This window comes from Pseudorca crassidens, chromosome 10 (assembly GCF_039906515.1).
Source record: "Pseudorca crassidens isolate mPseCra1 chromosome 10, mPseCra1.hap1, whole genome shotgun sequence".
Lineage (NCBI taxonomy): Eukaryota > Metazoa > Chordata > Mammalia > Artiodactyla > Delphinidae > Pseudorca > Pseudorca crassidens.
The window spans coordinates 69,426,829-69,443,391 of NC_090305.1; the positions used below are offsets into that span (position 1 = coordinate 69,426,829).

A 16,563-nucleotide genomic window follows, 5' to 3' on the forward strand; every position below is an offset into this window, starting at 1 on the left:
TGCCAACGTCACTGAGGGCCCCGCCCCAGCGGCCCTGGGCCCTGGCTCCATTAACCTAAATGTAGCTCCTTAGCGCTAACCTAGGAACCGCCGCTGCCTGCTGAGGGGCCACGCCCCTCATGCCCTCACCCCAGGCCCGGGTCCTTCAGTGTTGAACACTTCCTTGCTTTTTTCACATGTTTTATGGAATTGTTCACCTGGTTTGAAATAATAAAATGTAGAAAGAAAAAATACCAAGAACTGCTCGGCATTCTTCTCTCCAGGGGGCAGAGACCCAGGCTAAGATGTGCCAAGGTGATGGTAGTCTGGACCTGGATCCTCACTTGTGGCAGGGCCCTGGGCACTCAGCTCGCAGGTCATACTCAGGCCCAGTACTTACCACTTTAGTTTTCCCCCTTGGACTAGTCATCTTACATGTTGGGGCCTCCATGTCTCCCCCTCTTCCCTCAGCACCTCTGCAGTCTTGGGTCTGGGGCAGCCTTCTGGAACAGTGGGGCAGATTTCTTAAGGAGCTCTTCTCCTAAGGGATTCTTCCACATTGGGAGCAGGAGTGTCCAATGAGTCTAGTGCGGAAGGAAATGTGACTTCTGACCTCCCAGGCCCAGCGCCCAGGGATAGTGTGCGTTGCTGAGGCCACACAGCCAGGTGGGCTGCAGCCCCCTGCACACCCTCCCTTCTTCCTGGGTCCTTTGCCAGGGCTCTGAGACATTGCCCAGAGCCCTGCCCAGAACTGAAGTCCCTTGGGCTTGACTAAACAGAAAGTTGAGGACAGCAGGGGCCTTGAGACATGTTCAGAAAGGTCTCTGACCAAGAGGTCCCCCTCCAAACCTGAGGAGGGTAGGGACAGGCAGGTGGCTACACTTCAGTGTGACTGTAGCCACCGGCAGGGCAGCTGGATAGCTGCAGGGCTATGGCTACGTTGGGCTCTCAGTGCAGAGCCTTCCATGAGGCTATGGGAAGTGCTCGTGCATTGCTGGAGGAGGGAGCAGCAGATGACAGGGCCGGGGTGCCTGTGGGGTGAGCCCCTAGCTCCAGGCAAGGCACCTGGACCTAGGGGTCTGCAGCCCTCTGAGCCTGTGGGAAGGGCTCGGTAAAAGGCCCGCCTCTGCTGGGCGGAGCTCCCAGGCGAACTCTTCCGCCTTCGGCCGCCAGAGGGCGCAGCAGCCCGTGCTGGGCCCCGCCGGGCCGGTCGCGGAGGCTGACGTCATCGGGTCCTGCGGAGGCCGCCGGGCACAAAGGCAGCTTTGTAGGGCGGCGGCGGCTCCGCGCCCTCGGCGGGACAAAGCGGCCTGGGCCGGGGTCGGCGCCGCGGAGGCGGAGAGGGCGGGGCGAGTGGGAGGGTAGGGCCGGGGACCTGGGACCCCGCCTCCGCACACCTGCCAGTCTCCCCTCGGCCTCGGGGTCCCGAGTCCTGGCGAGAGATGAGAGGCTGTGTCCGCCCCCTCGGAAGGAGTTCAACGGCCCCCACCCCCCGTCCCCGCCCCAGTCCCTCGGGCCTTTCCTGCTACCCCTGCCACTGAGAGCTGAGGATCGCCGACTGACAAGGGGAACAGAATCCCACGTCCAAGCCAGGATCCCTTCCTGCCCTCAGCGGTCAGCCCTGGATCCCGCTGAACCCCAGATGTGCGGACGGGGTGGGAGCTCCGGTGCCCTGATATCCGCCCAGCAGGAAGCGGGAGACAGAGATGATTCCTTCCTTCCGTCCTGAGGGAGAACCCTGCACAGAGGGACCATTGACGAGCTGGCATTGTCTGCCTGATGAACCCAGCGTCTCCCTCCCTGAGTGGGCCACGCAGGATTCTGGCCAGGATCCCCTTGTACCCGGCTTGGCAATGGGTCTGGGTGGGTTCCTGGCAAGCAGTACTTCCCTGGGTGCAGACAGCTAGGCCCCCACCTGCCCTTGGCCTTCCTACCCCTGCTCTGATTTTGAGAGCATAAGGCTTCATTGTCCCAGCACTGGTGGGGGCGGCCTCTCAATTCATCCTTGTCTTTCTTGGTTGGGAAATTCCCAGCCATGGGGGGCGGTAGGCAGGGGGGTGCATCCCAGGTGTCCTGCACCCCAACAGGAGGGACTCCATGAAGGTGACTCCTGGGGATCCCCCCATTGCCTAGAACTGTTCAGGGCTGTACCTCAGCCGTCCCGCATCCCTGGGTGAGGAGAGCCAGAGATTCAGTGCTCCTTGGCTGTGTGTCCCCCAGCGTTCTCCCAGCCTAAGAAGGCCCATCTTCCTGACCCCACCCATGGGTAGCTGCTTCTATGAGGCTCAGGATCCTGAGGCAGGGCCAGGCAAAGGACCCAGGCTCCTGCTCCCAGACCAAGCTGTGGATCCCAGTTTGAGGTAGGCTGTCTCCAGCCAGTGGGGACCACCACAAGGCTGATCCATCTCCCAGAGGGCCCACCCCACTCCAAATAGTTGCTCAGGCTACTGATGTGGTAGCAGCCTGGCTATTTTTAACCCATTTGGGAGGGTGGGGTGGGTGGGGAAACGGCTGGGAAGAGAGAAAGAGACAAGCTCTGAGAGAGAGTTCTGAAGAGGGAAGGATGTAGGGAGACCCTGTGGGGAGAAGCCAGCCCTGGCCTGTAGCCACTTTCCAGCTCCCCTGGGCCAGACCTCCCACCCCCAGCAGGTGGGTGGAGGCCCAGATGCCAGGTGCAGAAAGGGGAGGGGACCCCATTAGGACTGGATCCTCTGAGGCTGTAGGAGATTCCAAGACCTAGAATAACCCCTTACCACGTTTCGGGGCAGCCCCATAGCTCCTCCTGAGGTCAGGAAATCCTCCCACTCCCCTCAGAGCCATCCCCCCCCACCCCAGAATGCCAAGCCAGCCATTAAGGCTGGAGAATACAAGTCCTGACTCCAGCCACCTGGCCTGTGGCATGGCCAGCCAGGTCCTACTTGCCCTGGGAGTCAGGGACGGGACTGCAGCTTCCCTTGGCTGAGTTCTGGGTCCAGGCCCACTCCCAAACCACTGACCCCAATCCTTGGGTCTGTTGCCCCAAAAGAGATCCTAGGGGACCTCATCCCTGGTGTGAGGCTGTGCATTCCCCCAAGTCTGTCCCCCGCCGCCTTTTTAAAAAATTTATTTTTGGCTGCGTTGGGTCTTAGTTGCTGTGCGCGGGCTTCTCATTGCGGTGGCTTCTCTTGTTGCGGAGCATGGGCTCTAGGCACGTGGGCTTCCGTAGTTGTGGTGCGCGGGCTCTAGAGTGCAGGCTCAGTAGCTGTGGCACACGGGCTTAGTTGTTCTATGGCATGTGGGATCTTCCCAGACCAGGGCTCGAACCTGTATCCCCTGCATTTGCAGGCGGATTCTTAACCACTGCACCACCAGGGAAGCCCCCCGCCAAGTCCCCCTTGAACCCCCAAAGCGGAAGCCAGCTCCCAGCACACCACCAAGGAGAGCCTCAAGCCAGCTGAGGTCTGCATGCAGCCGTGTGACCCCAAGTATGTCCATGCCTGCCAGCCAATCAGCTCCTCAGTTAACCACACAGCAACGGGCACTGGTATCCAAGGGAGCAGGGGTCAAGGCCATGGATCTCTTTCTTTTCCCTGCTTTGGTTTCCACCCTTACAGGAGACTTGACCTCACAGGTGATCTTATTTAGGAGAAAAATCAGTTTGACATTCTTTGGCATTTACTCTGTTTTCTGACCTCATTGTGGGTGGAGGGAGTCAAGGCCTGAGTGACTGAATCCTGAAGGGGGCTGAAGTCTCTCTTCTCCATCAACCCCCCATCCTCACCCAGGTTCAGCAGGCCCAGGAAGGTGGCCGGGCTTCCTGTGGGCACTGTGTCTCTCGCTTCCCTGTGCCTGGGGCCCCCAAGGGATGGGATGGTGGTTGCTGGGGAACCCAGAGCCCTGAAGAGAGGCTTGGACCTGGTGTTATAAGCACCTGGGGCTTCACAGAGAAAAGTGGGTAGTGGGTGATGAGGAAAAGTCCAGCAGGTGGCAAAAGGGCACAGGGCACAGCCCAAGCTAAGTCCTAGCAAAGGAACAGCTGCCACCTCCCAGAGATGGGGTAGCTGGAGCGCTGGCAGGGTTAGCCAGGGCCGAGCCAGGGAGGCGCGTGTGAATGCCTGGCTAAGAGCCTGGGATGTCCGCGGGCTTCAGCAAGTCCTCTGAGTGAGGAGCTGGGGAGGCAGGGTACCGCAGAGGGGAGGCACTGGGAGGAGAACTGGCAGAAGGACCACGGGGACCCCCAGGCTGGGTACCTGGGGAAGGGGTCAGGCTTCAAGCTGCAGGGAAAGGAGCTGGGGCCTTGTTCTATCTTAAAGGAGACAGAAGTCCTCCCTGAGTTGGGGGCTCCCTGGAGGGAGGAGGGTGTGGGCATGGGCACTGCTGGGGGTGGGTTGGAGATCTGTGGAGTAAGAAGATTGAGGAATCCCCAGCGGCTGGGGAGAGAAGGAGGTTCAGGTGGAGCGTCAGGGTGTTGTGCTGGGGGCTGGGCTTGTGGCGGGGTGGGGAGGGGGAGGGAAGGGGGCAGGAGGGGAGTCAAGCCTGAGAAAGGGCCCCATGAAGCTGGGCTGGAAGGGGCAGCAGTGACTCCCTCGAGGCCTCCAGGCCTGCATGCCAAAGGCTGCCCAGCGCTGAGATGACAACTGGAGTACACACCTGTGTACCCCACAGTGTGCCAGACCTGCCTGGCCCACCATTTACAACGGCAGGGCAAGTGAGGAGAGTGATCTGAGAGGTTCAGTCTCCCCCTAGGGACACACAGCTGATGAGCAGCAGAGTCAGGATTCAACCCCACCCCTCTCTGGCTACTGGGGAGTGGATTCTTGGGGCAGGCTCTGGTCTGCCCTCCCAGAGCATCCTGAGCCCCCAACCAGTACTCCTGAGAGTCTCTCCCCCTGACTAGTAAGGGAATGTAGCATTTATGTTAATGTATGTTAATGAGTACAGGGTGCCTCCGGAGTCTACTTTGCCGCATTCCTGGCAACTCCTCCCCCCCTCCCCCAGGCAATGGAGAAGGAGAGGAGAGGGAGGCCCCACCCCCAGGCCCCTCTTCCCCCCACCCCCCACCCCCGTTGGGCAACGAAGAAAACAGAAGTGAGTGAAGAGCTGTGATGTGGCTGGTGGGGGGGGCTCCCCCATCGCGGAGGGGCTGACCTCAGCCAGGGAGGAATGTGAAGGAGGCGGAGGGCTGGGGCGGAGCGGGTGGGGGTAGGGCCCCAGCTAGAGGCCCAGGGTTCCGGGCGGCCCCTCCCTCAGCCCCTCCACCTCAGCTCTGACTTGGCCCTCAGAAGGGAACAGGCAAGGAAGGAGGGGAGGAGCTCATCTTTCCAAAAAGGTGGGCTGGGGGTCCTTGGGGAGCCTGGAAACCAGGTGGGGGGGTGGATGAGGGAAATGCCTGAAAGACCCTTCCTGGGAGATCCCCTGGAGTGGGTAGCAGATCGTCAGGGAAGTTAGGCCTCAGTTGGGCTTTCCAGGGCCCACTTTCCACCGCTTCCCTCCCCCCATGCCTAAGTCCTCAGGGTAGCACGTCCTAGTACCCATGTGACCGGAAGAGGGAAAGGTCGAGACTTTGGAGCCACCAGCCCTGATGGCTAAAGCAGGTGTGAGTGGGGAGCCAAGGCCCAACCCAGCCAAGGCTGGGCACTGGGAGTGTTGGCTGTAGCCTTCCTCAAATGGATGTCTCACCCCAGCCCAGTCGCACCACCCAGAGTCCAGGCAGGGTGCAAGGGGCAGGCCCAGCTGGCGATGAGGGCTGGGGAGCCAGGTGCTGGGACTTGGCACAATCAACTTATTTCCAGAAGGAAAAACCAAGGCCTTGGCAGGCTGTGCCACTGATAGGCAGCACCAGAGACCCAAGCTGCCTCCCCTGGTTTGTTCCGTTCTGTCGAGACCCAGGCCCAGGCTGCATGATTCCAGAATCCTTGGGGACTTCCAGAGCCCAGTGTGACCCACAGCCAGTGACCCTGCCCCTAGGGGGCTGCCTCCATAAGTTTCCTACCCAGGGTCTGCATACGCTGGGACCTGGGGCTGAGGAGCAGAAAGGAGACCTTGTGGGGATGGGGACAACTTTAGCTCCCACTCCTGGGGATCTCCCTTCCTGCTCCAGGGAGGGGGACACATCTGGAAGTGGGAAGGCAATGCCAAGGGCTCAGGTGAGCCAGGAACAGCCCAGTCCCTTCAGCTGGGGGTTGAGTCCCAGGGTGTTGGACAGATGGTGGGGGGTCCTGGTCCCATTTTCCAGTATGGACACTGGGTTGGGGGTGGGGATGAAACAGAGGCTGGGACCTGGGCCTGAAGAACTAAAAGCAGTGGGGGCAAGTAGGGGGTACCGTGCAGTTGGGTAGGGACCTCAAAGGTACTTGCTGATCTTGGCTGCTTGGGTGGAAAATTGTAAACAGCCAAAGAATTTTGTTTGCTTGCATGAGGCCAGGGGACGCTGCCCAGGTCCAAGGCAAAAGAGCCTGGGAGGAGGGAGAGGCCACATCCTGGAAGCCCAGGAGCTCAGGCAGGGTTATGTCACCCCCACTCCCCCTCCTGAAGGCCCCTGGTCCTCCCACTAACCCCCACCCTTCACCTGCCCACCAGCCAGCCAGGCTGGGCCAGAAACACCAGGCCTGAGGTTCAGGAAAGAGGGGCATGGCCCCACCCTGGATGGACACAGACACTTCTACTCCAGGGACTCGGCAGGAGATGGGCAGCAGAACCATGCACACTTGAAGTGCCCACGTGGCCTCCCTCACAGACCCCTGAGGAGCTGCTGATAGCCTTGGGGAGGATGCAGCAGGATGCATTTTGGGGGGATTGAGGGGTGGAAGCCCACCCTCAAGCGCTGGTATGTTCACCCAGGTGGACCTGAGGGCCCCCCTTGACCATTGTCAACATTCAACCCCTCCAAGGAAGTAGACCTGGCAGTACAAACAGGGTGTGTCCACCAGACTCACCTTTAGGCCAAGACCCCAGACCCTTCCCAACTGAGGCGCTGAGGTGTAGGAGCCCCATCCTATCCTTGAAGCCCCCTTGGGTACCTCACTCTGTGTTCGGTGGGGCAGTTCCTCCCACCTTCAACCTTGGAAGAAAGACTGAAGTTCATGGAGATGGCATAGAATGCCCCTCACCTGCCAGCAGAGACATGGGACCACCGGTCATGACGGGGCTCTGGATGGTCCCACACCCTGCAGTGCAGAAGTGAGACTTGCCGCCTGCCTCCCTGCCCTGCCTGCCCCTCTGGCTCTCTTCTCCCGCCCCAGACTGGCTGTCATCAAAGCCACTGCCAGCCAGGTGGCAGAAGTACTAAGTGGCCCAAGCCCTAAGGAAGGACTGGGGCAGGGTCTTGGGGGCCCATCAAACCTCCACCTGAGAACCCCCGCTCCGACCTCTGACCCTGACCGGCCCTTCCCAGCTGGCTCCTGGGGACTGAGATGGCAGCTGAGCCCCTCATTACCCACCTCCAGCTCCCCAGCTATGGAGGGACAAGTGAAGAAACGAGTCCCTGGGGGTGCCCCATCTGACCAATCCCTCTGCCAGAGCTGCCTGGGGCTAGGGGGTCTCTATTGCTTTTTCCTTATTTGCCTTGACTGCCGGCCTCAGTTCCAGGACCACTGCGTGGGGCATCCTGTTGCTCTGAAGCCCTACGGGGGGAGGGGTCGGCCCTACCCGCCCCTCCCTTGTGCCCGCTCCGCTCTGGCCACCAACTCCAGCCGGTCCGGCTGCCTGCCCAGTCACCCGATCCGCCCCGTAAACTTGACGGCGGGGCGCGGCTGGCTTGGTGGGGGCGGGGGCTTCTCCTTAAAGGAGCCGTCAGAGGGTGCCCTAGGGCCCCTCGGCTTCTCCCCTTCTGCAGGGTGAGAAGGGGCCAGGGTGAGGAGCCGCTGATGCCGGAGCTCTCGGTGGAGTGTGGGAAGGCAACCTGGTGTTTTGTGACGTCGCAGACCTCACGGGCCCAGAAGAGGCAGCGGCAAGTGTCAGTGGAAGGAAGGAGGGAGGTGGGAGTCCTAGGGTGGGAGGGGTCTGGAAGCGGCAGAGCTAGGCGGGGGTTTGGGGAGAGCAGTCTGGAACGTGCCCCGGCAGCTGTGCCCCTTGCTTGAATGCACCCCAGGACCTAGCCCCACGCCAGGGCTACTGTGCCCGGCACCTGCCCAGCCAACTTCTGGGAAAGAGGGTGGACATTGCAGCCAGAGCCTGACCCCATCTGAGAGGTCCAGGGAAGGGCTCTGGCTCAGAGAAGTGGAGGGTCTCAAAGATGGGGAAACCCTGAGGGCGAAGACGGGATGGAGAGGCTCAGGGAGACTCTGGAGGCTGGAGAGGGAAGGGCAGCTCACCCGAGCTGGGGGTGAGAATCTGCTTTAGGCCCTTGGCTCTCCCCACTTGATTCCTCTTGGGTCTGAAGTCTGAGCTCACAGAATTTCTGTGTGTGACCAGCCCCTCCCACCCTCTGGGGTGGGGAGAGAGAGGTCAAGCAAAAAGCTGGGGCTGCTGGATCCAAGTAGGAGCAGCTCCCAAATCAGAAACTGAGGCGTCTGCCCAGCCCTGGGTCTCCCGGCTGCACTTATCCCTCTGAGAAGTGGGTTTCCGGAGTGTTTCAGAGTTGAAGGCAGTGATTGACGCTGCGGTTATAATATTTGCTCACCTGCATGTCCAGAGAGACTCACACACTTGTGCACAAACACGTACACACATGTGCAACACAAACACGTATGTACTTACAAAGTGTACACCCCAGACATGTACACACTGTGTAGACATGCATACAATGCCGTGTGTGCACACATGCATGCCACACCTACATGTGTAATACAACACACATGCCACATGGTTTCACATAGATATGTACACATATGCCTGCATACACACTACACACACACATACTCACTACAGAATACAGATACACAAAGGGATCCTTAGAAGCACATTCACACTCACAGACGCCCACACCATTGGCGCCAGCTCCAAATGTGCTTCTGTTCCTCTGTGGGCCCGTGGGTGCACAGCTACCTCCAGAGGCCTGACCCCCCTCCTGTTACCGGCACACCCATGACTGTCTTGTTTTGCTCATTGCACTTGGCACCACTGCAATGACTGCACCAATCTGAGTCCTTGTTGGTACTCTGCCCCCTCCTGCAGGAGGACCTTGTCTGTGTGCCCCACTGCCCCCAGCCCCAGTCCCAGGCTGGCATGACGTAGGCATGCAGAGTTTGTGAATTAATGCCTGTGGGTGTGTGTACATGAGGGCGGGTTACTGGGGAGGGTGACGTGGTGGGGCAGGCGCCTGCCAGTATGGGGTTGACCCCGATGGTGTGCCCAGCGTGGGTGTGTCTGTGATTGTGGCCAGGCAGGGCACCCTCCAAGGGAGAGGAGGACTTGCAAGTGGAATGCGACCCCCCAGCCTCTTTCCCCTAGGGGCTGTAATCTGATCCCTGGGGACTCCCCCCAGCCTCCCTCCCTAGCTCTCGCTGCAGCTCCTTCTCTTCCAGATCCGGGGCAGAGTCCAGGGTGGCTCAAGGCTCCTCCACACACGCCCGCTGAACCCTGAGCTCCCTGAGCTGCAGGGATGGGGCGGGCTGAGGCCGCCGCCATGATCCCAGGCCTGGCTCTGCTCTGGGTGGCAGTGCTGGGGGGTGCTGCCCCCAGCACGCCACGCCTTCGCCTCTCCTTCCAAGGTAGGTGCACCTGGCAGGCGGGAGGGCCCACCTCAGGGTGGGCAGGAAAGGGGCCCAGTGTGGGTAGGGGGCGTTGTGTTGGCTGTTGCACTGTGTGTGTGCCACCGGCTGGGTTGGATTGGGGGCACGCTCAGGCCATCTCCAATTAACCCTTTCCTGGCCTCAGTCCCCAAGCTCTCTGCCCACATTCTCCTCATGCTTTCCCAGGAAGCATGGCAACAGATCCTGCCTCTGTTCCATCCCCTGCTCCCAGGGAAGTTGAGGTGTGGGGACTGTTAGAGCCCCCTTCCCACACCCCCTACACAGGGTGGTTACTAGGCAGTGGTATCATACTGAACCTAGGCTGGTGGCAGAGAACCCTCAGCCTGACTTTGGGGTTGGGGTTCTGGCTGTCCCAACATGCAGGCCTACCCCAGAACCCTTGCCTCCCCGTGCACTCGCCTGGAGACACTACTTGTCTGAGGTTGCCCTAGAAGCTCCACCTCCTTCCCCCATGGGGGCAGGGGTGGGCTGCACTGCCCCCCGTGGAAGCTCTGACCCTGGGTGGGCCTGTCCCCCTGAGTGTAAACTCACACGCGTGTAAATTCACATGTGTGTGGGCCAGGTCACATGTACAACCTTGGCCTGGAAGAAGCTCCTAGCATGACTGGCGAATCCTCAGTGGTGTCCCCACCCCACAGAGCTCCAGGCCCAGCACGGTCTCCGGACCTTCAGGCTGGAGAGGACCTGCTGCTACGAAGCTCTGCTGCTGGATGAGGAGCGTGGGCGCCTGTTTGTGGGCGCTGAGAACCATGTGGCCTCCCTCAGCCTGGACAACATTAGCAAGCGGGCCAAGAAGGTGCCAGGGACCCCCAGCCTCAGCACCGCCCCGGGACCCCACTCCAGGCTTCCTGGAGGATGGGCCCCCTGAGTGGACGACACCCTCAGCATAGAGAACATCCTGAGTCCCTGACCTGTGTTCTCCCTCCCCCACCCTCCCCATAGCTGGCCTGGCCGGCCCCTGTGGAATGGCGAGAGGAGTGCAACTGGGCAGGGAAGGACATTGGCGTGAGTGTTGGCTGCCTGGGTGGGAGTGGGGAGGGTCAGCCCCTCACTCTAGAGATGGGCAGTGCTAAAACAGAAGCCTGCCTGTTCTGGCTATGATGGGGGCAGGAGGGTTGAGGTGGCTGAAGTCCAGAGGTAGTGAGTCAGGGTGGGGGCTATGTGATTCTTCTTGGAGGCCTCTGCGTCATGGGGGGCAATGCAGGCATGCTTCCCAATGAACCCATTCTGGTGAGAGGTGAGCCGGGCTGGTCACCAAGGGCACCTGAGCCCCTAGAGCCCATGTTAGTACTGGCCTGGGCTAATGCAGAAAAGAAGGGGTGGGAGTGCCACTGGTGAGCTGGGAGCCCTTAAGGCCACCTCCCTGGGGGAGGCCTCATTGTTCCTGCCCCTGCCCACGTGCGCGCTAGACTGAGTGCATGAACTTCGTGAAGTTGCTGCATGCCTACAACCGCACCCACTTGCTGGCCTGTGGCACAGGGGCCTTCCACCCAACCTGTGCATTTGTGGAGGTGGGCCAGCGGCTGGAGGTAAGGCTAGGTCTGGTCAGGGAGGGAGGTTGGGAGGGTAAGAAAGGGCCTACAGTAACAACTCCCCCCTGCCTCCCAGGAGCCCATGCTCCGGCTGGACCTTCGAAGGCTAGAGGATGGCAAGGGCAAGAGTCCTTATGACCCCAGGCATCGGGCTGCCTCCGTGCTGGTGGGTGAGTCCAAAGGCTGGGGCCCCAAGAGAGCTCCTGGAACCCCTCAGAGACTCTAGTATCTCACAAAGTCCCAAGACCCTCCCTAGAGCCCCAGGGATCCCCCATAGCCTCACTGACTCCCCAAGAGCCCCCAGAGCTCCATAGTGCCCCCAACCCACCACAAGAGCCTTTGGTTTCACTAAGCAGCCTTGCCGTGTCTACAGGGGAAGAGCTGTACTCGGGAGTAGCCGCAGACCTCATGGGCCGGGACTTTACCATCTTCCGCAGCTTGGGTCATCGTCCAAGTCTCCGAACGGAACCACACGATTCCCGCTGGCTCAACGGTGAAAGACTGGTGGGACTGTTGGGAGGGGGCCCTCATCTCCAACAGAGCAGGTGCTGAGTAAGGCCCATAAAGGGAGTGAGCAGTGAGTGCTCACCAGGTAGCTACCCTGGGTCAAGCCCTGCACTAGGCACTGGGTCGCAGGGTGGACAAGATAGATATGGCCCGTGCCCTCTTTGAGTTCACAGACCTCAGATCTAATACACAATAAGATCAGTTCCAATGGCCAGGAGATATAATGAGAGAATGGAGAGGAAGGGAAAAGGAGACTAGGCAGCGGTGGTGGTGATGGGAGGGTTGGGGAAAGGAAGATACCCTGCTGAGAAAAGGTATGTGCTAATGCCCAAAACACAGCAGGATTGCGGGAAGAGCATAAGAGCATTCCAAGCAGAGGGAATAATTAGTGCAAAGACCCTGGGGGCAGGAACAAGCCAAGGAACAGACTCATGAAGGGAGCAATGATAAGGGGTCCGGACTGTCAGCACAGGGTAGGGCCAGGGTAGATTCTAAGAGTGATGAGACCCAGCAGAGTATTTGAAGCAGGAGTGGGGGCATCTACTTCCTGCTAGAGAGGAAGATTCATGAGTGAAGGTAAAACCAGGTACCCCATATCCCTCCTTTCTTGGCCCACTGGCATAGAGAACTGCCAGGGGAGAGGCGAGAGGCCCACCACTGGCCAGGGTCTGCTTGCCTGTGGGCCCAGGTAGCCATGGTCTCTGCTGCCCTCTCGTGGCTTCTTCTTGACTCGCAGGCCCTCTTTCTTTCGATTGTGTCCTCGGGGAGCAGCATCTGAACTTGGTCCCAGAGGCTGGGTGGTCAGCTGCTGCCCTGAGGGCTTCTGCCGGCACGAAAGAAAGGGGAGGCAGTGCCTGGGCCTCCTAGCAGGGGGCAGGGCCAGGACCTTGCTGACCCCATGCCTACTGCTGTGGTCAGAGCCCAAGTTTGTCAAGGTCTTTTGGATCCCGGAGAGTGAGAACCCGGACGACGACAAGATCTACTTCTTCTTCCGTGAGTCGGCAGTGGAGGCCACGCCGGCCCTGGGACGCCTGTCTGTGTCCCGCGTTGGCCAGCTCTGCAGGGTGAGGAGTCCCTGGGCCACATTCGGTGATCCTGCCACCGCCCCTTTGCCTGTCTGTTGGGGCCTCGCCCTCATCCCCTCCTACTGACCCCGCAGAACGACGTGGGTGGCCAGCGCAGCCTGGTCAACAAGTGGACTACGTTCCTGAAGGCGCGGCTGGTGTGCTCAGTGCCCGGTGCTGAGGGCGATACGAACTTTGACCAGCTCCGTAAGTGCCAATAATGGAGGATGGGGTGTGGGGAGGGGGCGCAGGGGCGCAGACCCTGAGCCTGGCTGTGCACCCTCCCCCAACTTGGTCCCTTCCCTGCAGAGGACGTGTTCCTGCTGTCCTCGCGGGATCGCTGGACCCCGCTGCTCTATGCTGTCTTCTCCACGACCAGGTGAGGTGTGGGAGGTAGTGGGGCAAGGCTGGCTAGGCCCCACTTGAGCCCCTTACTCCACTTACATCTTCACCTGCAGCAGCATCTTCCAGGGCTCCGCAGTGTGCGTGTACAGCATGAATGATGTGCGCCGGGCTTTCCTGGGACCCTTTGCACACAAGGAGGGGCCCGTGCACCAGTGGGTGTCCTACCAGGGCCGTGTCCCCTACCCCCGACCTGGCATGGTGCGTAGCCCAGGGATTCCCACCACAACCCACTTAAAGCTTCAGGGGTGGAGAATTTGGCCTGGGGTTTTCTTGGTGAATGTTGTGTCTTCTTTTTTTTATGGGTGGGAAAACATCATCTTCATTAGACAGGGCTCCTCAGGGGAAGGCCATGTTTCCCCCTCAGACCCCCAAAGGCAAGGCTGGAGCTCCTCTCTCAGATTCCCAGGGCAGGGCTCTGTCCAACACCCGCCCCCTGTGCGTGCGCACGCACACACACACTCACACATGCTCCAGGTTCCGGGAGGTGTCCTGTGGAGGGCTGCCCACCAGGCCTTCATATCCACATCCTTGTCATGCCTCCTTCCCACCCCCCAGTGCCCCAGCAAGACCTTTGGCACCTTCAGTTCCACCAAGGACTTTCCTGATGATGTCATCCAGTTTGCCCGGAACCACCCCCTCATGTACAATTCGGTCCTGCCCATGGGGGGGCGCCCCCTCTTCCAACAAGTGGGTGCCGGGTACACCTTCACCCAGATCACTGCGGACCGTGTAGCAGCTGTTGACGGATACTACGACGTCCTCTTCATTGGCACAGGTCAGGGTCCTGCTATGACCACCCACAAGACCCAGCCCAGGCTCTTTGGCCTGTTAGAGGAATCTCCCCCTGTTCAGTCCCATCTCCATATTTTTCGGGGGGCTGTGCCCCCATCTCCTGGATGCTGCTCTGATTGCTCCAACCCACATTCTTCACCATCCCAACCATGCGGAGGGTGGAGGCCTCAGAGGTGAGGAGACCCCTGGCCCTGGCTGTCAGGGAACACAAGGAGTCACTCAGCCTTCTCATCCCTGCAGATGCTGGCACGGTGCTGAAGGTGATCTCCGTCCCCAAGGGTGGCCGGCCTAATGCTGAGGGGCTGCTCCTGGAGGAGCTGCACATGTTTGAGGTGAGGCCTAGCCCCCATTGCCTGGGGTACCCCCACCCCACGGAGCTCTGATCCCAGCACCCCTCCTCCCTCTCAGGACTCAGCTGCTGTCACCAGCATGCAAATCTCCTCCAAGAGGGTAAGTGACCAGAAGGCTTGCGGGCGGAATGGACCCAGCCTCTTCCCAGGTGCCCCCACCCCCATTCTTCTCTTGGTAATTACAAGCCCCGGTTTCGAGTACAGGCTCTGCCTTCACTAGACTGTGGGACCTGAGACCTCAGTGTTCCCTTTTGTCAAATGGGGGAAGGGATCCCTGACCTATGGGAGGCAGGCACGGGGCCACCCAAGGTCAGCCTGGAGCCCCTTGTACCCCTAGCACCAACTGTACGTAGCCTCTCGGAGCGGGGTGGCCCAGATCCCGTTGCACCGCTGCGCTGCCCACGGCCGCGCCTGTGCCGAATGCTGTTTGGCACGTGACCCTTACTGCGCCTGGGATGGGGCCGCGTGCACGCGCTTCCAGCCCAGTGCCAAGAGGTGGGTAGGATCAGGGGCGGGCTGCCTGGAGGGAGTCTTTATCTGCCCCTGGCTAAAAGAAGGGCTCACGGAGGCTCTAATGTCCCCTCTCCCCAGGAGGTTCCGACGGCAGGATGTAAAGAACGGTGACCCCAGCACACTGTGCACCGGGGGTGAGTGTCCCAGCTGCTCTCACCCCCCATCCCTTAAAGACTGCCCCACCCTGCCCTGCCTTGTCTGAATCTGACATTCCCTTTGCCCCCAGACTCATCCCATCCTGCGCTGCTGGAGCGGAAGGTGTTCGGTGTGGAGGGAGGTAGCGCCTTCCTGGAGTGTGAGCCCCGCTCGCTGCAGGCGCGCGTGGAGTGGACCTTCCAGCGCGCGGGGGAGGCGGCCTACACTCAGGTGAGCCTCCCCTCACTCCCCTCCCAACCAGGCCCTTGTTCCGACTCCTACGTCCAGGAAGTGCGCGCCCTGATTAATGAGGCCCTTGGCCTGCTCCGCACATCTAGATGCGATCCAGCTCTGCCCAGTGAGTCTCCGCCCAACCAGACCCCTAACGCCCAGTTTGGCCCCTTGCCTGCACTCCGCATTCTGGTGAGGCCCCATTCCTCTAACTAGGCGCCTGACGCCCGCGCCCCAGCCCAGTCCGAACGAAGCCCCGCCCTTTCTCCGCCCACTGGGGAGGGTCTCTGACGCGCCCCCACGTTCAGGCGAGCTCCGCCCTGTTCCCTAACGTCAGCCTCACGCTGATCCGGCCTGCAGGTGCCCGCAGAGGAGCGAGCCGAACGCACGATGCGGGGCCTGCTGCTTCGCTGGTTGCGGCGTGGGGACTCAGGCGTGTACCTGTGCGCAGCCGTGGAGCAGGGCTTTTCGCAGCCAATGCGTCGCCTGGCGCTGCACGTGCTGAGTGCTGCGCAGGCTGAAAGGCTGGCCCGGACCGAGGATGCTGCGCCCGTTGCGCCGCCGGGCCCCAAGCTCTGGTACCGGGACTTCCTGCAGCTGGTGGAGCCGGGCGGCGGTGGTACGAACTCCCTGCGAATGTGTCGTCCGCAGCCCGCGCCGCGCCCACCGCCTCCCGAGTCGCGGAGGAAGGGCCGCAACCGGAGGACACACGCCCCAGAACTGCGTGCTGAGCGGGGGCCGCGCAGCGCAGCGCACTGGTGACTCGGCCGTCCCCACACTGGGGACTGGGGAGGTGGCAGCAGCAGAGAGAGGGGGCGGTCAGACCCTGGGAAGCAGCTAGGGCCCCGGCACACAGCGGTTCCTGGTGGAGGGAAGACACCGACCCGACAGGCCCTGGCCAACAGGCAGCCATGCCGGCTTATTTATTAACAGAGAATAATCCTTGAATGCAACCCCGATAGGGGTGGCCCAGGCTGCGCACAGGGTCCAGCTGGTCAGGAGGAGGCAGAGAAGCAGGGTCCCCGAGCAACGACCTGGGTGGGGGAGGTGCCCAGGATGCCCACCCTGGGGGAAGGGCCACCTCCTTGGGCAGTGAGCAGAAAGCTGTGAACAGGCTGGGGTGGGGGTGGGGGTGGGGCAGGCCGACTGTACTAATGCAATAAACATGTTATCAGCTGAAGCTGGAACGGCCCCATCAGACAGCCGCTGGTCTTAGTGTTACTGACCCAGGTTCTTGGACTCTTTAATCAATAGAAGTTGGTAAGAGGCCAGAGGAGAAATTCGGGCAAGGCTTTATTGGGGCTCATGCTGCAGAACAAGGGAGTGAAAATAAGAAACAGGTGCCCAACAAGCAACAGGTGCCCTTGCTTGCTTGCTGGGGGAA

The 16,563-nt window shown here is 60.8% G+C and overlaps 1 protein-coding gene across 9 annotated transcripts; it reads left to right on the forward strand.

Moving 5' to 3' along the window:
- The first annotated feature begins 1,380 nt into the window (after nucleotides 1-1,380).
- On the forward strand, nucleotides 1,381-16,315 carry SEMA3B (semaphorin 3B). 9 transcript variants are annotated; one of them, XM_067754496.1, is made up of 19 exons: nucleotides 1,381-1,817; nucleotides 7,540-7,934; nucleotides 9,423-9,608; nucleotides 10,289-10,446; nucleotides 10,593-10,655; nucleotides 11,060-11,179; nucleotides 11,259-11,352; nucleotides 11,556-11,675; nucleotides 12,608-12,753; nucleotides 12,849-12,960; nucleotides 13,063-13,132; nucleotides 13,212-13,356; nucleotides 13,714-13,933; nucleotides 14,191-14,282; nucleotides 14,359-14,400; nucleotides 14,638-14,795; nucleotides 14,892-14,947; nucleotides 15,040-15,179; nucleotides 15,540-16,315. In XM_067754496.1, the coding sequence occupies exons 3-19, from the start codon at nucleotides 9,500-9,502 to the stop codon at nucleotides 15,939-15,941; spliced, it is 2,247 nt and encodes a 748-aa protein (XP_067610597.1). In that variant the 5' UTR covers nucleotides 1,381-1,817; nucleotides 7,540-7,934; nucleotides 9,423-9,499; the 3' UTR covers nucleotides 15,942-16,315. The 9 variants fall into 9 exon arrangements, 8 of the variants coding, with proteins under 8 accessions (XP_067610597.1, XP_067610596.1, XP_067610595.1 ...); XM_067754495.1 differs by lacking the exon at nucleotides 1,381-1,817 and adding an exon at nucleotides 5,162-5,287 and having other exon boundaries at nucleotides 6,538-7,934; XM_067754494.1 differs by lacking the exon at nucleotides 1,381-1,817 and adding an exon at nucleotides 5,162-5,287 and having other exon boundaries at nucleotides 6,629-7,934.
- The last annotated feature ends 248 nt before the right edge of the window (nucleotides 16,316-16,563 follow it).

Excerpts from the sequence above, each read along its gene's own strand:
- SEMA3B (XM_067754496.1), top strand. The coding sequence starts at position 9,500 with ATGGGGCGGGCTGAGGCCGCCGCCATGATCCCAGGCCTGGCTCTGCTC. Across the intron at positions 13,133-13,211 it reads GCTGTCTTCTCCACGACCAG|CAGCATCTTCCAGGGCTCCG; the intron begins GTGAGGTGTGGG and ends CTTCACCTGCAG. Across the intron at positions 14,401-14,637 it reads TGCAAATCTCCTCCAAGAGG|CACCAACTGTACGTAGCCTC; the intron begins GTAAGTGACCAG and ends TTGTACCCCTAG.